We start from the raw sequence: 25,128 nt of genomic DNA, 5'->3' as shown, positions 1-25,128 counted from the left end.
AAGAATTGGAGGAAGTGTTAATCGCGTTCTTCATCGTCGGGAATACTTGGTCCATAAAACCCACTTACGACCATTCAGAAGACCGCTCGTTACGGATTTATCCAAGCAAGAGGAAAATACACACAAATACACACTCGTGATTTTAGGTCGTCACTCAATCTTTTGAAGCAAATCCCAATTCCGAGATGAGGTGTTCCCATTGACACTTTTTGGGGGGATCACTTACTGCAAATCCCAGTGCAACAGTCACTACGGAGCTCCATCGTCTCCATAGCAACAAGAGTGCAATATTGTTCCTGTGTCCAGCCTTCTGAAACTGCATGGGCTCTGCTTTTGCACACCTCTGAGCGCGCACCATACGAAGAATGTTTTTTGTCTTTCAGATGATGGCTGGAGTGAACGATCTCTAAATACGTAACAAAGTTGAAAGTTCACTTTTGTTTTCTCTTGAAAGCTTTGTGGCTGACAAAGTCTGTGAGGGACAAATAAGGTCACAACTGTCATTTCCAAGAAAATAACTATGACACACAATGAAGTACTGACAGCGTCATCATCATCATCATCATCGACATCGTTGTCGTTCCTCGGCGTCTTCCACATCATTGTCTGTTGTTAATCTTTGTCAGTGTCTTATTCAGCACCTGTTTCATCTGCTGGATCGAGCTCCGCCGCCGAGACTTGTTGCCCTCCATGGCCCGCCGCCGCCGCACCTCGCGGTAGAGCTCGTGGAAGGCCTCGGGGATGCTTTCGTCGCCGCGACACGCCGACGACTCATAGAAGGCGCAGGCCAGCTCCTGGGCCATCTTCTCACCTTCCTCCGTGCTCACTTCGCGCAGGTGGTCGAGGTCGCACTTGTTGGCCACGATGACCACGGACACGTTGCGCGCTTTCTTGATCTCGTCTAGGAAGGACTTGATCTGTGCGACCTCCTCGAAGCTCTTCCGGTCAGTGATACTGTAGATGACCAGGAAGCCATCTCCCCACCTTACGTGGCCCTCTCGCTGTATAGTGTCAATTTCCTGTCAAGAGATTTAAAAATAGTGTTGATAGACAGATTAACCATCAGTGTGCCATGTTTATTCCCTGCTCAAAGGTATGTTTGCAAAATGTGTGCACAATTGATTCATTGACACAGCAAGGGTTAAAAGAGACAGTGAGAGAGATGATAATACAGTAGAAACTCAGCACAAAAAGATATTATATTTTGAATTACTTGGAGGGCAAACTGTAATATTTGATTCCAATCTACTAGTCTGCTTTGTTACTAGTACAAGTGTACTTTCATTCTTACGACAGCCAAGTCCCAAGGGCCACTGTTCCGCTGTTACAGCAGTAAGGTCTCAAGGTAGCCTCTATGTAATGTTCTTTCAGAGGACCCTGTCATTATCTTATCTTCACCTTCGTCAACCCTGTATCTATTAATATATCTTGGCGGTCAAGAACCTTCCATGACGAATACGACAGGTGGGATTCGAACAAAAAACCCTATCCACTTAACAACAAAAAATGCACAAAGAAGGTTACATGAATCACGGGCAAAAAATAGTCCCCCAAATCAAGGATACTTCCATTTTCCTGTAAGGGAAGGATTTGTTTGTTTGTTTGTGTTTGTTTGTTTGTTTGTTGTTTGTTTGTTTGTTTGTTTGTTTGTTTGTTTGTTCAGGGAGCATCCTGCAGAAGCTAAGAGACGTGGCAGGCCTAAAAGACGTAGCAAAAACGAGGACTTGGAAAGGTAGATGATCATCAGGGAAGGAGTCAGAAGACAAGAGAGACTAGGCCGAGTAGGGTGGAGTAATCGGTCGGAACAGCAGAGGAGTAGGTTTGGAGGTAGGTGGGGCGAATGAAGGAGCAATAAAAATAGTGCCTCCAGCGACCTTCGGGCGGAGGCATAACAAGAGGAAAAGGGGAAAGCCTTAGCGTTGCAGGTGCAATGTACCATTTTTTACACCAGGGTCAAGAAAGATATGGTGGGTAAAAACATCTTGCCCTTGGTCGTAGGCACTTGACAGAATTCGATCTCGTAATGAAAGTCAAGAGTCTTATCCATTATGCCAAGTGCCCCCATATAAATGAACAAGGATAGTCCAATGTAATAGAAGAGTTAAGAAAGTTGTAGACATTTTGGAAATCTGTGGAAATCTTTGGATATCTTTGGAACATGGGAAGGTGTACCCACATCGGCAGTACCCCATAGTAGCTAGTAGGGATGTATCCAGAAGATGAAAGATGATTTTTAAAGGAAGTAAAGTAAACTGGATCAAGCGTAAGGTATGGCCTGGTGGGAGATAGACACATAGAGAATCTCATAACGCTCAACCACATTTTCCTTCCACTATGGAATGAAATATCTTAGACTAGACCCTCTTCAATATGGTTTAGAGCCTTAGAGGAAGTAATTCACATGTCACTGAACTTTCACTGACCGCGTTATTGACTTTCCTAGGCCTCTTTCTCCATCCGAGTTTCAGGAATTGACGCAGATAATTTTATGAAGAACCCATTCATACTCTCCATAACTTTCTGGTTCACTGTTCATAGCCCCATAAGCGATAAGCATGTAAAATCCTTTACAATTAATATTGAATTTAAAATACTCAAGATAACTCGTGCACCTATACATCCACACATAATAATCATGTCTAATCATTTTACAAGTAGTGGATATTTGATGGCATACTTAGGTGACCAAGACACACGATCGGACGCAAACGAACTATATACGGCACTTTCTACCCCCTCCCTTAAAAGATTTATAGAAAGTGTGTTCATGCGTTTGTGAAATTTCGTGCAGTGTGTGACAACAGTGACGTACAACAGATTTGACGATACCCCGGAAAAATAGTGAAATAGTTTAGAGGTGTAATTTGTTTTTTTTTTTTTTTTTCATTTTAAAATCACTTCAGTATTGTTTAGAAATGGAGAAAACAAAGTACGAGTCAAGCAACATTGCGTGGCGAACCATTATAAATATACAAGTGCGCCCTGCTACGTCCGTGTACGGGACACTCGCTCGCGTCAGTGAAGTCAATGAGCATCCTATGTTCGTTCAAGCGTACAGGCACCACTTCGTGAGCTAACCCCACCATTGCCGGAGACAACTCTACCATGTGCAATACCACCCAAAGGTTGATACTAGCAGTAAGGGGTTAAAGAAGCGAAAGACTGCACTGGACCGATTCGCATCTCCATTTCTAAACATAGCTATACACAGAGAAAAGGCAAACCGAACGAACGGAAAAATAAGCACAAACATAGGAAAACCATGCAAGGACGTCAGTGATCACGGGTGATTACCTGACCGGCTGTGTCTAAAATCTCCATGGAAACCACTTCATCATCAACGGACGTCTGGTGGCGGTATACGAATTCTAAGAGGGGCAGAAAGAGGGAAACGGAAAATTGGTCACGTAAAGAAGAAAAAAACACACCAAAAACCTAGTGTCTGTCCTGACAGAAAGAAAGTTACTCATTCAAGCACGCTTATTTGTTTGTTTGTTTTTTCGTCAATGAAATCCCAAACACTCAAAATTGCTTTTCTTTTTTTTATTAATAAAACCATATATCGGTAAAAAAAGAAAAATACTTTCTTGAAGTGTATCTTCATTTCTCAGCCCTGCACAAATTCACCAACAAACAATCTTCATATCGCAGTACTTATGGAATTATAAATGATGACAGAGTTGACATGACTGATGCCACACCTTAACAGAACAAGTTTTAGGCAGCAACAGAAGTACACGTTACAAATTACAAACAAACAAATAACAAACAGGTAAGCATATGCGATTTCAATGGCATTGTGCATATTGGCCGACGAAATATCTGTCGCTTACTGTCTTATGATTTGAGGTTTGAACTGGGCTTTCTCCCTCTTTCTTTCAAACATCCCTTCCCTCTTCCCTCTCTGCTTCCGCCGCCTGTCCTCCCCTTCCCCTCCCCTTTCCAATCACAACCAATGTCCCAAGGTCTTTCCTCCATGTATAGAATATAAGATGTGTCATGTACTGAATCTAGGGGTAATCATTATTTTTCATCTCGGGTGTAGCGGGTTAAACGTGCCGAAGCAGACACTTTATATCACACTCACCTAACGTGGGGTCGTACTCCCAAATGAAGCGTTTTGTCAGGTACCGCACTATGGTAGCTGTAAAGAAAAAAGAAAACAACAGAACGTTAATTATAAGAAGGAAAACAAATGTTATTCATTTAACAAGACTAGTGTATAAGGACGAACGGAAAGAAACCACATGGATTACTGCAACATTATAATATCATGACTATAAACTTAATCTTTTGTCACTTGTTTGCTAACTCTTTCGACCATACTCCATACGCTGTCCTCCTTACGCGCATGTGTGATCCGGTGGCGGCTAGTTACTCGCCACCTTGCGTCGATACAGTGTGCTTTCTTGTATGTTCGCCGCGCTACCAAAAGTAAGCGATGCCATGCAAATCCATTGGCCAACTATCAGCACGCCTTTTTAGATGCACGTTGAATTTCGTTTGATACTATGCATCAACAACTGAGCTGTGCAGTAGCTCCATCTTTTCACTAGGTCAACTTACTATTATTCATATACTGCAGTTTTGATGGCATGATACCGAGCAAAACAAGAAAAAAAAAATCGAATGACCGACGCGTTTTCATACCTCGTCTACATTACACCATCATCAAGACATTTAATTCGAGCAATCTCTTAGCCACGCTCACGTCCCCCCCCCCCTTATCTAACCTTGAATCACATGCATGAAATAATATTTATTGTGCATGTGTCTATGTATATGTGTTCCTTTGTGTCTGCCTGTGTTTACGAGTACGTATTTGCAACCTGGGGCAGAGAGAGAAGACACATAACATCTGTGCAGGTGTAGAGAGGGGAGTACGTGGGCCCTACAGCCTTGTACCCGTCGGGTCCTTCGTCATTCTTTTTTTTTTTTTTTTTTTTTGTCTATTCCTTGTTAGTCACGTTTGTTTTGTTTTTTCGTGTTCAAACATCGTTAAAAAAAGAACGCGTGACCCCGTAAAAAATAATATGTGTTATGTATCGGAAATCCCTGGCCTCACCTGAAACAACAAGCGTTGAAGCTTACCGTCGTCCCGTATATCTAACCTGAACATGAACATAACATGCAAAAGCACAGGAGACTGGAAAGCTCCTGAAGGAGTGCACTTTACACCCATACAGGCGCGGTGGAGCACCCCAATTTGCATCTCATTATCGCCCCGTTCTATTTGAATTTCCAACGGGCATCCACGGCTGCCCGAAACTGTGTGCATGAAAAAGTCAAATCTTTACCTTCTCCTTGTGCCGCTATGCGTGCCGCTAGTAAACTCAAACTTCCCACACTATCTAAGTTTTTAAAAACCTTCCTTTTGATGAAAAATTATGAAATTTGCTGCACTAGAACTTGAGATATTAAAGCGTTTTGAAAATCACCTCTCGCAAAACATGCTCTCTGTTTTTTTCCGACTGGACTATGGCCGGGCTCCAATGTGTCCGAAACTGGCAACATAAATTCATCAGGCCTCAATCCATATATGGTGAAAGTTTTCGCTTTGTACCACCTGTACTTTTTGAGAAATCAACTTGTTTCTACAGGGTTTGGAATAGAAAATTGTAGTCGGCGAAACAATTGAAAATGACGTCATTTCTTTTCCCGTAATATTGGGCATGCGTGGTACGTGAGATTCAGGATTTCGTGCTCATTGTTGGTTTGCATGTGACGCAGTCAATTTTGCTGAGTGTCGCACGGCGGTGATTGCTGAGCTGCTGCCGCGCACGCTGCATGCAGCAATGCGTTGTGTGTGCTGTGACATGCAACGCCACAGTGACGCGATTAATTATACATGGGACCGACCTGTACGCTTTGCGTTCGTGTCATTTTTGACATCACCTTCTGTTTTTTTCCGACACAACCATGGCCGGGAAGATTATGGTATGAAATTTAAAATGCAAGCAGATAAATAAATTTCGGTGTACTTTGTTTGAATGGCGCTTTTGTTCCGCAATCACACTTCGTGAATTTTAGGATGATTTTCGAGGCATATTTTTGGTAATTTTGCTCGCCAGGTTTTCGCTAAAATTTCACATTTTATCATTGTCAAATCCTTTAATATGTTATATGTGCATATTCGGACATGTTTTCAAATTCAAACTAACTCAATTTTGATCCGAAAATAGGTTTCCTGAAATTGTCATTAGCTTGAGAAGTTGTTTACTTTTTCTCAACTACGCGAGTACATGTTGTTTACTTTATGCAAATGAGGCTCGGCTGCCGATGGATTTCTGCGAGATAATTGGGGTGCTCCACCGCGCCTGCATATTCATTTATCAGAAGAGTGTGGCACGCCCTGTATATTTTCCTTTCTCGCTGTTCATGCTGTTTCAGTTGAAATGAATCTTTGCCAAGATATTGCACTTAAAAAAAAACCGGGATCTTCCCTCCTCCACCCCCTCCAAAAAAAAAAAAAAAAAAAAAAAAAAATCGTTAAAAATCTAACAATCCATCATTTTCAATATGTGAGCCTGTAACTACGATTAACCCCTCCCCCTCCCCCTCCCCAATCCCCCCCCCCCCAAAAAAAAATCAGCTATATTACTCACAAGACAGTGTATGCAGTTCATGTTTTGATTTTAATTACACGTCATAATTTACAATGACATCAACGTTGTCACTGAAATGGAATTAATCGTTAAGACGAAACAATAAAAATTCATCTTATTTCAATGTAAAAGCGCTTTCAACATTTCTTGTAGCGTAGGGACTCACAGGTACCCCTATTCATTCGCTCCCCCATACGAATAACACTGGTCAGCGAGTCAATAGGCCTACATGATTATAGGGATTGTATGCGCTTCAATTATTGTGGTAACTTTTTGACCGGTTACAATAAATACCTTAAAGGGATCGTATAGTTTTGGTTGAGACCTAATTTCAGGTTTCTAATTTTTTTTTTTTCGGTGAGATAATGAGAAACCTCTTATGAATTATTATGAAAGAGAATGTTATTCCTTGAGGAATTCAACGTTTATTTGATGAAAATTGGTTTTGAAATGGCTGAGATATCCAAAACAGAGCGATTGTAATAAAGTGTGGGACCCACATTTTATTATGATCGCTTTGTTTTACTTTGTTTTTGGATGTTTCAGTCATTCCAAACCCGATTTTCATCAAGTAAACTTTGAATTCCTCTTAAGATGGTATGCTCTGTACTATTTCATAAGTGTTTTCTTGGTATCTCGATCGCAAAGAGTTTAATGAAAGCCCAATTCTCATCTCCACCAATACTGTACTGTCCCTTTAAAGAGATGACCGTTTGCACTGTGAATCTTGAATACTGAACTTGGAAAGAAAAAGAGTTAGATCAATCGTCCCTTTAGAGACTTGGATGCACATGAATGGACACTTATCAGCCGTCACACAACGCTGACGTGGTAAAAATCATCCCCTCAAACTGGCGAACTAAATGCTAAGTGGTAATTTGGTTACTCGAGCAAAACAACGTCTCTGCCCGACCTATCGACATGACGTCATACTTTGGCAATCCATCGATTTTAACCAATCGCTGTCAATTTAAAGTGCGACTGGGTAAATTCAGACTTCAGCTGAGCTGGCGAGAAATTTGATTTGATAGAGACGAAATTCGTCCAGTTTGGATGCTTCGCGCTGCCAAGGAAATTTGCATTTACGTCTGATTCTGTGCATATCTAGGATTAGCCTACATTCAAGTCCGTTGGATGTTTTCCCCCAACGCTCGTTCACAGTCAAATTCCACTTTACATTTTCCGAAGTGACACATCTTATTTGCCTTTTCTTTGAAGTGCTTGCCTCCTTCGTCACATGTCAAACTAACTCTCGTAGAGGGAGAACAGTTCTGATGTTTATTCTGATTAATCCGCAACTCGGAATAGGTTACATCTCGAGAACATTATGACTGCGAGTCAAGCGCAAGAATGTTTCTTGTCATAGCTAACAACATCACATTCACAGATCCTCTGACGTATACACCGAGGCACTCAGCCAATCAGAGGATAAATCGCCTGTGATTATATAGGAGAACACCCAACAACCAAACTGCCCAAGAAACTCGACTTGATAACGTTGATGGCGAGGGGGGGGGGCACAAAACAGAGATCAATAATCATGGGATTTCCCTAGTAAATTAATCATGCTCTTCTAGTAATGTCTAGCGCGAAAGGTAACTTCAGAGTTGGGTCGTCCATCTTTAGCAAGTACTATAAAGATTCTCCAGCAAGTCTTACACACACGTAACCATGGCATGTCGTTCGAGGTGTACACAGGCTGATGTAAACCACTAACGAATAATCTAACATCACGAACACAGCCTGCAGATTTTTAATATTTGTCTATGAAGTTGACCGACACTTCCACAATCTTTTTCTTTTTAAATTCGTAACATGGGAGAGTCCCAATAAACCTCCTCTTATAGAGTATCCCGATGGAATCCCATTTTCTGAGCTCATTTTCCACTTATAAATCTTGCCATGATAGATAATTATTATACATTTATTTTTATAGAACTTGGAAAAGCTTATCTGTACATCACGTTGCCGTATGTGATCCACGCTGAAATACGGGATTGAAGGAGACGAACAAAAAGATGAAATACACTGTACAAGAAAACAAAAGCAGATGATGAAGAAGGAGCTCAGCGGTCCGGATAAAGGAAAAAGAAAGAAAGAAAAACCCTCTAATTGACTTCGTCCGTATCCATTTCATGCTGCCGTCACGTACGACTGTCGAAAGATGCATCGACTAATGTCGAAAAATTTCTCCCGCAAATGGACTGCCTCGAGTTCCGTTTGCCTCTAATCAGACGATATGTAACTATTCAAAAGATTGCAGGAAATTACTCCTTTTTATCACTATTTATCTCAGAAATGTCCGACACGAATGATCAGGATTTGGCACTCCGTCTAATTCTTCTCCGGCTGATTAATGGGCGGTTCGGACGTTCGGCTTATCGGCTGACAAAATGAGGGGGGTTCGAACGGTGAAACGCTCTCACGTAGACTAAACAAGAGGGACATACAGTCGATTCCAGTCAAAATTTATGGCTATTACACCCGTTGCCACTTTGGCAGAGTTGGACCACGGAGTTATAACACATGGTTTGATTTAGCCTTCGTTAAAGGTAAACTCTGGATGCAGAAAATAGAAGCGAGCAAAGGTTCATGATCACGCTCCGTGAGAGGCAAGCCCAACCGAGAGAGGGCGGGGTTCGGAGACCAATCCGAATTTCTTTATTTCCGCTTTGACATGCCGAAAGCGCTAGCAGCGTTTGGTACCAAAAGTTGCAACCAATCATAGACCTCCGTTCAAAGAAGCTCATGCATTATTCACTGACGGTCAATAGGCGAATCTCAACTGTCATTAGTCGAAGCATGGAGCTACGTTGTGACCTATATGAGTTATTCAGCAGCCCTACATGGAGAAATGCGCGGGCTAGATATCAGCGAGCTTTAGATCTGCGACGCGAACGCTGAAGACGATGTTATTAGGGTAAAGACGGTGTTCTGCACATGCGCGAGGCAGCTGAATCCATAGTTGTTAAACCCGGGAGACAGCGTCGTCTTAGCGTTCGCGTCGCAAATCTAGAGCTCGCTATATAATCTATTGACCGATTCGGGTTCGTTGAGGGCAGCAGACATTTTATGGCACTGGGCGCAGCGGTAGCCATGAGCTCAAATTGCGGTGTCTCAGCCGACCCCCCCTGCTCTCCCCCACCCCCCGGGCAACATGTTTATCGCGCACTTGTAACAAAGGTTCGCGCACTAAGCAAGCATTCGCGCACTCAGTACGAGACGCCCATTGGCTAAAGCAACCATTCATCAGTTTTTCATTCTGCGCGCGTGAGAGGGGTGGGCCTATGGGGAGAGAGGAGGGGGGTCGGCTGAGACACCGCAGTAATGGCGCTGCCCAGGCCAAAAATACACATAGCGCGTCACAGAATCGGTCAATAGTCTCGAATGAATGATACTCCTTGATGATACTCACAGCCACTGTCAGTGCAGACGCGCTTGATGCGCTCAACAAAGCAGGGTCTACTAGGGTGGATATTGATTATTACGTAGGCCTATACACGTATTTCGCAGCCCTCACCGTCCCACCCAGTGATTTTCCCAGTTTCTTCCTCTTGAATGTCTGTCAGACTAACTGGAGAGGGAGACATAGATCGACAAAGTCCACATGATCCTGATATGCTGCCATGCTAGTTTCATTAGTAATGCGTTGAAGTCAACAATGACTTCCATAATCTAGTAAACGATCATACAATAATGTACAGTTAATTCTGAGATTAAGTGAGTATCATAGATATGATCCGCTTTGATTCTATAACAGTGAGTTCGACCTTCAACGTTAGCCACAGGTATAGCTTAATCCTGTTTTGGATTAAGATTGTAGGCAAACTGATCTGCCCACAGAACGATACGTGCTTGCTGCATAGGTTCCACCAGGGAGGTGCACCTCCCTATAAATTAGCTTACAGATCTCCGTTTGGTGACGCATTGAACTTCTGCCATTTTCTTTCTCTTAATCTGACAGGCCCTAGATAATGATTCGTACCCAGCAGTTATGACTAGGCACAAGATATAATATCCAAAAAAAGAAGAAAAAAAAAGTGTTTTATTTATCATATGTAGTATCCGAGTTGGCGTTCTATTAGAGGGAGTCTTTGTGAGGTACAAAGTCATTCTGCCTAGATCATGATGGTACAACATGTACAAGCAGCATATAGGTGATTACCAGCTGATGTCATTTGTGCGGTTAAATCAACAGACCATCTTTCAATGTACGTCTGCGGATAGACGTAGTCGATACATTCAGGCAAAACGAAGAAGTTAATCATAAAAAAAAAATATACATATAAGAAATTACCTCTTCATTTTGATCGTGCCATCATGTGTAAACAAATATAATTGTCATCATATACATCGTCATGCGGGTATATGTGCCTCCTCATCAAACTCTTAGCGATTATCTCTTGATCAACTCCGATGGTCATGCCATGCTGTTTCCAAATTAGCATTATTTACAGAGCTACGAGAAAATGACATCTAATTCACCCCCCCCCCCCCATCACATACATCATGTCGCTGTCCAATAAGTCATTCACGCCATCCCAAACTATTCCTATAACTGCAATGGTTATTTTCCTTCACCAGTCAAACTTCCTATTTCTCTTTTTATGAGTGAGGGTGAGGGTGACCAAAAATATGACAAACTTAAGGACAAACTAATGTTAAATAGGTATAACAATATTAACAGAAAGAGAAGACATACACACTAAAAAAAAATAAAGGTTCAAATTTGCACCCTATTTGTCCCTATACCAACACCCTGGGGTGCACATTTGTACCTTTTACTATGCAAGTAGAGAATTAAATCTCTTAATGTCTATATTCGTACCTACAAAAGATGCGGACATATCCACTAGAGTGTAAGTTTGATCTTACGAGTAAAACCTTGTTTAATTGGCAATGTATTAATGTTTGTGGTGCATGTTTGCACCCTTGATTAGCACAAAACTGAGGGTGCAAATGCGCACCGTTGCAGGTTCAAAATTCAGCATATTGCACCCCTAAGGGTGCAAATCGCTTATTGCGGTGCAAAGTTGCACCCATTAGGGTGGTTGTATAGGGACAATTTGGAGGTTCAAATTTGAACCCGTATTTCTTAGTGTGTAGAAGAAGGAATCAGTGAAAAGATTACATTTAACCCTTTTGATGCTCCGAGTATCTATTGGCACAGAAAACCACGATGATTTCTACACACTGTCCAAAGTCCCTGGCACAGATTAGGATGAAGTGATGATGATGATGATGATGATGATGATGATGATGATTATCACTGTTATAATGATGATGATGAGAAGGAGGAGCAGTATGAACAGGAAGAAGAGAAGGAGGAGGAGGAGGAAGTCGAGGAGGAGGAGGAGGAGGAGGAGAAGAAGAAATCGTAGACAGAAGTCTGCGATTAATATGAGCAATCGTCCATCTTTACCCGGGTCGTATTTCCCTGGATCAGTGAGACTTTTGCTGTGTTTTGCTTTGTTTAGTGTTGTTTTGTTCAGTTTGTTATATCACCCGCGATTCTTTTTAAATATTCCTGCGAACCTCCGGTCAATCACGTGACCCATGGGTCAGTGAGATGAGCGATAAGGAGTCGTTAAAGTCCCTGCCTGGAATACAATCTTCTAACGAGAATGATGAAAAAGATATGCCATCTCCACTGACAGGCCTCAAGATTCGCTCTTCTCTATCAATAACGCAGCCCTCACTCGGCAAGTCAGATTCCCGAACTTGATGTCTTTTAAAGGGGAAATCTCTGTCCGCTAGATTGCTCTGGTTTTCTTATTTTCCGCATCCCTTTCGATGTCAGGGAGTTTGGACCGTGTGTGCAATGCTATGGGGTTTTCTGTACAAATCAGCACGCACAGCACACAGGAAGTTAAAGAGTCAAGTATACCGTAATATACGGAAGTGAAAGTTCAATTACGATCAAACGAAAGGTGAATAAGTTACGTCTCAATCACAAGTATGGACGAACTAGTAATGTCCATAATAAGAAGAGGATATTATATGAGGGCACGACCTCAAAGTTCTTCCATACATTTTTACATGTCAACTCTCAAGGCGAAAAGCCTCTTTTCTCTCCAACATCGACAGACTATAATTCGAATGATACATCTCTTTGGGAGATTTATTGCGGAATAATATTGCCATTATCTCATATGCGAGTATGATGGTGACTGTTTGAAAATCTTAGTTTTCTATCACTGTCAATTTCCACAAAACTTTCCCAGTCTGTATGATAATTTTAGGCCATCCATGACGAATATCTTTTTTTTTTTTAATGGACAACAAATTAGATTCCAAACATAGCGTGGTTGAAATTTGGAACAGTCTATCAATATATTTTTTTAAATATTTGCAATATTTTTTTTTAATATATTAAACCAATGATATGTTGCTTTCTCATATGCAATTATTGTAGCATCCCAGTCTCTCTTTGCAGGCAGATTGCCGTACTCCATAATGGAATACCACTTATAGATACTTATTTCTCGCATGTACACCGTTAATACAAATCATTAGTTCCTGTGATTGCAGAGGAATCTTTAGAAGCAAGTCCTGATTTCAATCTTCATCTGGTTCAGTAAACCAGAATAAGGGCGAGCATTGGGCACATAAACATGAGTGACGTAAAGGAGACAAAATGCTCAAAAGATGACTGTGAAATAGTTCACATTGTGACGTCACCACTGTTACCAAAGTAGGGTAACCCATCGATCGGCGGTGCTTACGAAAGACCCAACCAAATCCGCGAACACAGGTCACAGAGCGCTGCAGTAGTGACAGGTGCCTAGCCTGAAAGATATCCTACATGAATAATCCCCAAAACCTTCTTTTTTTCAGTCCTCGTTTCCAATTTCGTCAATTTAAGTCTCATAAAGGGAATTGTCTTTTGACTATCACACTTGTAGGTTTCTTTGTCATTTTCACGGGCGGGGGGTGGGGGGATGTCAAAACGCACTCAACCGCATAATGTTTCGATGTTCTGGATCGTAAAGACAAGCGAAGTTTGCAACAATTTGCAATCTCCTGAAGACAGTATTTTTGTTTGTTGGTGTGTATTTCCACTGATTCCTCATCACTGTAAATCTCATTGATTCATTATTACAACGGGTGCATTCACATCTGTTCGAAAATTCCCAAACATTGCTCAACACAGTCGGCCTGAGCACTTATGCCTCTCGACACTATATCCCATCCCCTTTACTCACACACAGCCTCACACCTCACCCCTCACCTGCGATTGGCGCTGCAGAAGGCGCGGAAAAGTGCAAGGCGACAGTTATTAGCTCTCCCCCAAAAATAACCTCCTCACATGACAAGTGTGACGGGGACTGATAGATAGGAGAGGGGAGCAGCAAACTCCGTATGTCGAATTCGCTTCTGCCTGTGATACTCTTGCTGACGTACAAAACATGCGCAGGCGATCTTTTTGCTCCAAATACGTAGTTCCCACTTTCGTATTTATGTAATAGTTTCTTCTTTTTTTATCCTTATCTTGTCGAAAGAACAGACGAGACATTACTGCAACCGTGTCATATGTCTAAGTCGGTGATTAATTTGGCGACTGGGCTCCGCGCCTGATCATTCTTTAGAAAGTCTCATTAACGCGTGGGGTTCTAGGCTTATTTAACCCTATCATACACAGAGGGGGGTCTGTGGAACGCAGAAGCAAAGGGTATTTTAAAAGAGGCCGGGGTTGGGAGGGTTAACTCCTCTGTCCATGACAATACTATGAGTCCTCCCATGAAGAACTTGACACTGATGTTTACGTCTTAGGCCAGAAACTCAGTCCGGGCTGGATATACGGTCGACATGAGACTCTGGGGTCAATCCAAATAAGCAAGGGCTTCAACACGCAGCTTATGGTCACTACAGGGGGATGAACAAGACCGGTGTCCATTTACATTTTGATTTGTGCAAGAAATTCTACAAAAGCGTCGCGTCACAGTCATGAAGCTTGTAGGAACAGACGAACGAATCTAAAAAAATCCCGTGTAAGTCTTAACAGCAAAATGCGAAAAAAAAAAACAGACAAAAGCAAAACAAAAAAGAGAGGAGTATAATTATGTCTGTTATAACAGTAACACGTGATCTATATGTAATTCAGTGTATCAAAATCAATCACGTAAAAACTAGCATCATCATTATTACTGTCATCATGTTGATGATGATCAATCATGTCTCCATATCTTATTACCACTGAAACACTGAAAGTTCCCTTGCAAATTATTCAGATTGGCAATTTCACCGTCATTCTTTACACGAAATAACTGTTGGCGTTGATTTAAAAGTACATGACAATACAACGAGCAACATCATCACAAACTTAATAGAGTAGTTACGGTTTTGTGATATCATTGATGATGAGAGCATGAAGAGGTTATGTACAGAAAGCATGGGAAACCATCGAGTTATCAACTGATCAACTTCAAGAACACTTCATGATGATCATTCCAGTCTCTTGAGTGTAACTCTTTAAGTGCATGCACAATCAGCTGTATACGCAAGAGCTACACTGGAGCTGTTGGGAAGTAGATTTGAAGAGTTTGTTTGCAAAAACCGATAAGTCCATATTTGCCAAACGGAGATATTTGAGATTAAAGGTTAAGAAAAATAAAGAGAATAATAAAAAAAATGTGTGCTTCTTTTGACCATAACTTCAAAAATGTACCTTTATATATGTAGTGACCAATATATCATTTAAAAGGTATTATTTTGTACTTTATGACAGAGACCGTACTTCAAAATCTTCAAAAATGGACTTATCGGTTTTTGCAAACAAACTCTTCATTTGGGGAACGAACGTTGCGAGGGAAGGGGAATAAACTGGAAAAGCTCAAGATCATCGGTGTTGTTGAAGTCATTGCTGACATGGACGTTTATATATCATGCCTACGTTTGGGAGCATTCATTTGTCGGGGGTGGTGGGATAATTTGACAGGCGAAAAGGTCTCCCTGCTGATCGAAAGGGGGGCACCTAGGTCGACCCGTCGATAAACATTCGAGGGGTGCTGAAATTTCAGATGATTCTCGTACGTCGCGACCAATTAGTATTCCAAGAGTTTGTCGATCTCTCTCCCGCTCTATTACCCCTTTCAGGTAATCGTGGATGCGGATAATAGGAGCACAAGTCGTAAAATTTCGATTACATGAACGGGAGAGGAGTAGAAAAGTGCGCATTATTTTTATGCTGCTATTATGCGCATAATTGCAGCATGAGGAGTAGATCGAGAATACATGAACGCGTTTTACGACTTATCCGCACTAACATTCCACAGTTCGGTCAAAGGTCACTCGATTTCCCGCACAACCGCTGATTGCTGAGCTTGAGCGCGCGAGAGGTGTGCATACACGTGAGGATATTCACCGGAAACATTACGTCATTATAGAGGCGTGCGCCGTAACCATGACAAATAACTCCGTCCTTCGCACCATTATATGAACGGGTGCTCGTAAAAGTAGTGCGCACTTCATGGGATATATGAACGCGATTTTGACTACTTTATCCGCATTATTTGGATGCGGATAATTGAACCGCGATTACCTGAAAGGGGTATATCTCTCTCTCCTTCTCCCCCTCCATCCCCCCCCCCCCCATGAAGAGTGACAGTATAATCGTTGTGCCTTGATAATGGTCAGTATATACGAAGACCGTATTACACTCAATGTGTTCAAACCTTCCATCATAACGAGCAATTTTGTCCCATTTTCCCCCATTTTATCCTGTTTGCCCTGTTCCTAGTTTGATCCACAACAAGCATTCATTCCTTGCATTTTCGCATTCTGCGTGGTGCTGTGCTCCCTCCCCCCCCCCCCCTCTCTCTCTCAAACACACACACACACACACACACACAAATACAAACACTCGATACATATCACACACTCAATTCCATGCAATATCCCTTTAACAGACAAAGTTATACTAATATTATCAACTAGGGCCCCCACTGCATTAAATTATTGTAACTTGACAAGAACTGGTAACGCTGCAATTACTGGTAACTACCACAATGAAGCAATGTATTCCATATAGCCAACGGAAGTTAAGAAATAATCGATTTACATAGTTACCACAGTTTTATGTAATGGGCCCAGATGGTGGAGCTTGTAAATTTCTTGGATAATCAATAGCTACACTTGTTGTTGTTGTTGTTGTTGTTGTTGTTGTTGTTGTTGTTTTCTTCCCGGGAGCATATACATTTCTCGCATTTCTTCAAATTATGTGCGCATTGATGTAAAATCAATAACGAGAGATTATTTATGTGAAGAAAGTACTCTGTACTTTGTGAATTAACAAACATGTCAACGTTCCTTATCTTCCACCAGATGGAAAATTCCTTGGAAAAAATCTTGCCCCCGAGGAGACGTTCAACCTAACCCCAGCACGGGTCACCAAATATACACTGCCTTGGAGAGAGTGACACTTGCCTCAAAGCGTCAACGTCATGTTGGGTTTCATGTCAGCTGGTAAGGAGCGTCATGAGAGATAAGACAGCTGATTGGGTGGGGGGGGGGGGGGAGGGGCAGGGCGGGAATGTTCCTCCAAATGTGTATGTGTGTGTGTGGTGTCTGTCTGTCAGCTGTAATTTCTGCGTTATACGACGAACAACTACGAAGATTAGTCGCAGACTATCCAATGCGATAATTATACGTTTATACTCAGACAGCAAGCAACAATTATGCAATTTTCGTAGTTCCTGGTTATTTTTTTAAATCTTAACACTTTACTACCATCTCCTACCCCTCCCCTGCCCCTCCCATGCCCCTCTCCTCCCCACGTGACGCTGAACAATGACAGAATTTTCTGTGTATAATCTGTGTAATTATACTCACATCTTGTTTGGTACAGTGCCACATTATGACGTACGCCTGGAGAGTGTCAGGGGGATTTAATAGCACCCTATATTCAAACTAAAAGTGTTCAGGAAGCTCTAAACCATTACGTAACTTGAACCAAGGGGAAAACATCTTTACGACACCTTTGAATGGTCCTTCACCGTGTTCACTCCAATATTGGTATTTGACCATAACTATTATTGCTTTTCACTGGTGATTGTTTGATTTCATTGTTTTAATTCACTGGTGATTGTTTTAATTTTTTCCGTTCCGGGGACTTTGGACGGTGCGTATAACACTATGGGGTTTCTGTGCCAAGCAGCCCTCGAAAACATAATTTACAGTGCTATTAAACCGTGTATTATTATCACTGAAAATATTCTTTCAGCAGAGATTATTGTCTGTGCCCCGTTTTTATTCATCTTTCTCTGGCAGCATTTCATATTGCACTGGGGATTCACATTGTATTTCATTATTAGAGTGTTAGTAAGTTGTGGTATATTATATTTTTAGGAGAGAAAAGGGGAGAGAAAAAAAAAGAGAGAACGATAGAAATGCCATTGGCTTAATTCTACAATCGCGAATTACGCTGTAAAGACGATGCTGAAATCGACATTCTTACAGTTGTAAATGATTGATGTTTGTGACGTCTTAAGTCACTAGCATTGCGATGATGAAATGCAATGGTTTAGTGCCATTTTGAGCCTTTTCATCCCCAGCCAGCGGTTCCAACACGAAAACTTTAACAATTCATAACTTTGCATCGATTGTCCGATTTCCCTCAAACTTTCACTGATGTGTTCTACTAATGTTGCTGCTTTCAATCAATCCACATTCTCTTTGTGTTTTGGTTTCCTTTAAAGAGCAGAGCATGACTAACACACTTATTATTATTCTTATGATTATTGAGGCCAAGCGACAGGCTCACAGAGATCACGTTGGAGATGTAGAGATCTGATAGTTCACTCCATTTTTATGAGTCGTGTTCTGAAATGTTCGTGACTCATTCAGCAATCGGGGTTTCCTTGGGTAATTTCCTGTGACCTTGTCCCGGAAGAACACTCAAGAGTCGGAGCTATCGTCTGCTTTTTGAACATGTTGAAGAAAGCGGACCGTGTAAAGTTTGTACACTCAAGAAGATTTTACGGCATAATACGTATGTAATTCCCTCTTGCGATAAGTATCCTCAGTTACGGGCATCTTAAAGGGATGATCTGGTTTTGGTTGAGACCTAACTTCACGTTTCTAACATTTTCTGGTGAGAATGAGAAACCTCTTCTGAAATATGAAAGAGAATGATATTCCAAAAGGGATTCAGCATTTATTTGATGAAAATTGGTTTTGAAATAGCTGAGATGTCTAAAAACAGAGCAATCCATCGCATTGTTTTACTTTGTTTTTGGAGGTCTCAGCCATTCCGAAACCGATTTTCATCTAATAAACTTTGAATTCTTTTTAGAATGGTATGCTCTGAATTATTTCTTTCGGTGTTTTTTTTTTTTTTTTTTTTTGCTTTTTGATTCTTTTTTTTTTTTTTTTTTTTTGGTGTCTCCCCAAAAGTTAAATGCAATTTCATCTCCACAAATATTATATCATCCCTTTAAGGCCTGCGTTCATTTGAAAGCAGTGTCATCATTTGTATTTCATAATAATTTTTCATATAATTTGTACAAAAAGGCTTACAATTTTCAGTCTTTTTGTGAAGACGCAATTGTGCCATGTCTCAAATATTTGTTATGTTTGTCTGATTATTATTTTAAAGTTATGCAGTCATAGATGACATTATGATATACCGTTTTACAGCAGAAAATTGATTTTTTTTTTATGTAAACTAGCAATGCAGATTTGTGAGGACAAGCCATCATCGGCTCACTTATTTGCATATTCATAATCAGAACTGTTTGGCAAGATCGAAACTTAAAGGGATGGTACAATGTTGGTGGAGATGAGAATTGGGCTTTTAACTTTTTGCGAGATACCAAGAAAACACTTATGATATAGTACAGAGCATACCATTTAAAGAGGAATTCAAAGTTTATTTGATGAAAATCGGGTTTGGAATGACTGAACATCCAATAACAAAGTAAAACAAAGCGATCGTATTAAAGTGTGGGTCCCACACTTTATTAGAATCGCTCTTTTTTGATATCTCAGCCATTTCAAAACCAATTTTCATCAAATAACGTTGACTTCCTCATAGAATTACATGCTCTTTCTTATTACATAAGAGGTTTCTCATTATCTCACCAAAAATAGTTAAAACCTGAAATAGGTCTGGACCAAAAACTATACGATATAATTATTATCATTTCACAAACAGCCTATTTTTTTTTTTTTTTTTTAGATTTTGATCAAATTCTAACTGTGTGCTCACAGAATTTACTCTTTCTTCTTAGACTGACTTTTCACGGGTATGGAATTTCTCTTCAGTGTCCGCTAAGACTTTGCTGTGATATAGTCAGAAGAGGGCATCTCCTGAGGCTTTTTCCTCTGAATTCTTATCGGTTCTTCACACTCTTGGCTGAATTCAGGAATATGAAGTGATACAAGTGTTAGTAGTTGAGCAACCATCCCACGGGTGAAGGTATAGCTGCTGCTGGATGATGTTGGCGGAGGTGTGTGTGTGTGTGTGTGGGGGGGGGGGGGGGGGGAGGACGATTATGCAGCATTTCTGAAGCCGAGTGAGAATATTAAAGGGAAACTCCAACTTTGTGTTCCTGTGGTGAGTGGTGAGGCCTCAGACAAATTTTGAAATAATGAGGACTCAAAATCGTACATACGTCACGATGAGCACGATTTTTTTTTTTTTGCAAAAAGAAAATAATTACAATAATATATAGGAGGTTTTTGGTGTATGTCTCTTTTATTGTTTGGTACTGTTGAACGGAAAATAATTAGGCAGGCCCTAATACTTGTATCCCAAATATATTACACTATACTGAGACATAGTAGGCCTATAGGTGCCCCTTTAACGTAATCATTTGACCGGATTGTGGCGTGAGAACGGCCCGGGAAATGGCAAAATGGACAACCAGACGCATTCTAACGAGTGTATAGCTCATCATCTTCACTCCATTCTCTTGCCCATCTCAAAGACCCAGAGGACCTTTTCTTTCGCCCACGCCCTAGTCTTTTGAAAAGGCTTCAAGGACCGTGCAGGTTATAAGAAACAACCAGAAAAAGACAGGCAGTCCCCCCCCCCCCCCCCCACCTCCTCGGTCGCTCCCTGATCATTATGATCAGCCCGAAAACTTGTCGAAAAGCTACCCAGGCTCACACTAGCTTGTAAGTCAGCGCGCTGACTGTGCATGTGAGTTTCCTTGTGTTCTCACTTCACAAGACTGTTACCCATGACCGATACGTCCCTTCCATCATGATGAATGTTTTTGTTTTGTTTGTTTTCTTGTTGTGTCGTGTTGTTTCTTTTTTTTTCTTCGCTTTTGTTACACCGTCCACTTTCTCCTTATTTATGCATTTATTGGTCGCTTGCAGGCTTGTGTAAGAATCTGGAGACAGTCATGCTATAATTGTATATGCCTTCTACTTTAGCTATCCGACACAGTGCACAGGTGCATCGACCTGGCCTCATAAACATACGAAACACTTCTGGATCGGCAATTCAATTGAAAGTGCTTGTGCTTTTGTGGAGATTGTATACGTTGCTAAGATCTGTTTTGAGTTAGGCATTTGTTCTGTAAAAATGTATCATTATTATTATCATTATTACTTTTCACCTGATCGCAGCATATTATGTTTGATTAGTTGTTTATTATAAATAAATATATATATATTATATATATATATATATATATATATATATATATATATATATATTATATATAATATGCAAATCAATGCTTTATTTACGTTAAGGTGTTCAAAAATCTTCCGCGCACGACTGCCATACACTGGTTGACGGACGACGAATTCACTTTGAGCAAGATTACGAAGCTAATAATTAATATCCCACCTCATCAAAATAAAGCCAATGATACTCTTGAAGGAACGGTCGGTCACGTGATATGTGAAGCATTCAATTTTTGCAGATATCTTTGCGGAATACTTGTCAGATTTTGCACTGCCTTCGTTGACCTGTTTGCGCTGTTTACGCAAAGTATGTCAAGCAAAACATCTCCCTCTGAAAAGTCTCCATGAAAGGACTTGGCGTCTGACCCCACAACCTTTAACCTCGAGAGGGCGCTTCACTTCTAACATTCTTACTTTTGGAGGGGCAGGGGCTGAAGGAGGGGGGGGGTGGGGGTCGGAAGTAGCAAAAGTGGAGGCAGCAAGCTCGATTTGCAGTGTGTTCTTGCCCCGAGCGTCTGTTTTTGCGCAGTGTTTGAAACTAACAAGGGGGAGAAATGTTTGAAATTCTTGCCCCTAGTAGTTCTACGAGAAAAGTTTTGAAGGAAGTGTGTGCGAGTGATTATGTTTGTCGGGAAAACATCGCGCCAGACGTCGGGCAGCCCTCTGGCATTAATTTTTGTCACGGACCTTCGAGATTTCGCACCTCGAGTTTGATCAATACAAGGCACCGTGTATCCGAGGAGAGATGTAAACATCGTCTCGAAGATACTCAAACGAAACAATAGGAAAAGAAAGAAACTACTACATACAAATTTTTCTGCAACGTATTCTCTTCTTGTCCATTCATAGATAATTACATTCCTTTCTATTTTCAGAACTGTTTGTTACCTTCAAGTTTCGCACAAAATATACCGGTACAACAAAATGAACATAACATAAAAAGTCGAACTTTGATATGAATACAGATGGCTCGCTACCACTGATGGGTTTTTTTTCCGGCTTTTTGAGGCTTCTGAGGCCTTCTGAATTATAGGAGATAGACTTCCTTGAACAGACCAAAGAATGAAGCAATGTGATGTATACGATGAGTTGACCAGTTTGGGTAATAGGCGTAATTGCCTTCAGTGTGATGATGCCTAAAATAGCATACATCGCTCGATACTGGAAATACTGGTAAGCAATAGTAAGCCCTGAAATGTATTTTCTCAGTGGTTTGATTCGCTCCCCTCTTCCAAGACCTTGATAAATTTTATCCCATCTATGTCATTATTCTGATCCCGAGCTGTTTCTGCATTCAAGCAATACTATACCAACTTGCTTTGGCAAGATAATAAGTGTCAACCATGCAATCATTAATGTTATTGATGGATATAATATGCATGTGATATATATATATATATATATATATATATATATATATATATTAATATATGAAGGGTTTGTTTGCAAAAACCGATAAGTCCATTTTTGAAGATATTGAAGTACGATCTCTGTCATAAAGTACAAAATAATACCTTTCAAATGATATATTGGTCACTACATATAAAGGTATATTTTTGAAGTTATGGTCAAAAGAAGCAAACATTTTCTTATTATTCTCTTTGTTTTTCTTGACCTTTAATCGCAAATATCTCCATTTGGGAAATATGGACTTATCGGTTTTGCAAACAAACTCTTCATATATATATATATATTATATATATATAATATATATATCTTATACATACATACATACATGCCTAGCCCTACACATATGCATTGTGTGTATATACATAGAAATATAGAAGCTAACATAATTATACAAAGTATCATATAGGCCTACCGAATAACATAAAGCAGAAAAATAATATGGGACACTTTGTGCCCTTTTTGACGAGGCTGTGTCTTTCGCAATGCCTTCTCACATGAAATTGTTTCTTGGAATGTTATCGAATTTGTGAAGAAAAAAAAACACTTGCAAATGGAAAAATAAACCTCTAGGTTATGAGGGAACAGCCATTATCACCATCACAAAAACAACAGAACAAACCTTTAAAAAAAGGTCTTCGTGTCTGATCTCACTGGTAGAAAGTATGACCCTTTCTTTCTGTATCCACGTCTTCGTTCTTAATAACAAGCAAGAACGTATTTCTTTATTTACTAAACACTTGCACATTCCTCCTGGAAGTCAGTTCAATTTTCTTTTCTTTTTTCCTCGATTGTGATGGGGCGATTTTTCTGAAAGATTGCAAGACTAAGTCTTACATCGGTACATTCATATAATGGATCATTCATATCCTGCCATCAATATGATTATATTAACCTGAAATGAATTTGGTAGTAAAACAGGAGGGGGGGGGGGGGGGAAGAATCCGGTTTCCTCAGGTCTTTAGCCTTGCCTCCAGACGTCTTCGCTTTTAAATTAGGATTTCATGACTGAATATGTGTCTGAAATGAGGTAGACTCGCGGCAAGAAACGCGCAATTTGATTCGCTCCTAAGTATACCTGAGCGCGTATATTCACGATATCATAAACAGGCCTAGGCAAGTGAAAATGTATATTTCTTTTTACTTCATGTTTCAAAATAACCTTTTGAGTACTCTATATACACACACGATTGGTCAGACAAACTGATATCACTATCAGATTGTTCTGTTTGTGCCGCATACAACGCGTCTCTCGAAAGAATTATCATTGATACAAAACTGCATTCTGACGCCGAATCAATCTGCTATGATAAAACAAAGCAAATCTCATGAAAATGAAGGTAAAAGTGTTATACAGACATGAAGCAGTTAGTGACTCACCCGACTTTCCCACGCCACATCGACCTAGTACCGCCAGCTTGCACTCGGTGCATTTCGTTTGAGCAATGTTTCGACTCATCTTCGCTGTGAACGAAGTCCCTCAGAAGACGAGACACAAAACACGAGGTAAATCACAGAAAGACAGAAAAAATGATCCTGACAGACAACGAGCGGCGTATTCACTTTTCGGTATCATCATAATTTCGCTGAGCTGTGTTCTGAATATTGAAGCGCGAAGTTCATCGTACAGGATCCTTTCTCTTGCAATGAAGTCACGGAAACATCATCAAGCTCAGGTCTCTGTCATGGGAACGAGACAGATATCAATCCCATCAATCCCATGGGTTAAACGCTAGAGACTTTATCCAAGAACACTGGGACGGTGAAGGTTGAGTAAAATATGTATCGTCATACGTGATTCCATATTTGTACCATCTTCGTGTGGAGCGCAAGAAGTAGTTTGCTCCAATGGAATCGACAAGCAGGAGTAAGGGTAGGAGATGGTCTGATGTTCGCGTCCCAGTTTGTGAGTCACAGAGGCCGGAATAGATGACTAGCGCCAAGGTCGAATCGGGGTTCTTCCACGTGAGTTCGTCCGACAGTTCGTCAAAACCGACCGCAAAGGAGCAGGTAAACACGCGAGCCAAGTGCGGCGGAAATCATAACATTTACACGTGCGAAGCTGAAAATCACCCAGACAAACTGCACTCCTCTTCTGTAGATCCCGCTGGTTTCAGACGAGCGCGCGGATAGCGGGTGTGCGCGTTCGACGCGGAGTATGTGGAAAAAAACAAGAAGAGGAAGAAACAAACAAATGATCTTCCAGCTTCCTGCTCTTTTCCTTTTGACTTTTATCATTCGATTTTGATGAACAGGAATCACTCCCAGTTTTCCACACGCTCCGATCTTGTCGAAATACGGCGGTATGTAACTCCTGATGGCTCAATCTGCCGGACTGTCGACCCGCGAGAAGAAATCAATTTTCGCTGGAAAACGCAGGAAATCTTTCGAGGGGCCCTGGGATAATATAATTTGGGGTGCATTTGTTGGGCCTAGCGGGACGTCGCACCCCACACCTCGTACGGAATGTCATTGA

At 40.9% G+C, this 25,128-nt stretch overlaps 1 protein-coding gene across 1 annotated transcript; it reads right to left on the bottom strand.

Annotated features, from left to right (window-relative positions):
* Window positions 1-589: 589 nt before the first annotated feature.
* LOC140236114 (ras-related and estrogen-regulated growth inhibitor-like) lies at window positions 590-24,111 on the bottom strand. The gene is made up of 4 exons (XM_072316086.1): window positions 24,033-24,111; window positions 4,088-4,144; window positions 3,295-3,368; window positions 590-1,019 (listed from the first exon to the last, which is right to left on the bottom strand). The coding sequence occupies exons 1-4, from the start codon at window positions 24,109-24,111 to the stop codon at window positions 600-602; spliced, it is 630 nt and encodes a 209-aa protein (XP_072172187.1). The 3' UTR covers window positions 590-599.
* Between the last annotated feature and the right edge of the window lie 1,017 nt (window positions 24,112-25,128).

This window comes from Diadema setosum, chromosome 12 (assembly GCF_964275005.1).
Source record: "Diadema setosum chromosome 12, eeDiaSeto1, whole genome shotgun sequence".
NCBI lineage: Eukaryota > Metazoa > Echinodermata > Echinoidea > Diadematoida > Diadematidae > Diadema > Diadema setosum.
The sequence above is the reverse complement of the archived record's forward strand: the minus strand, read 5'-3'. Positions and strand labels throughout refer to the sequence as shown.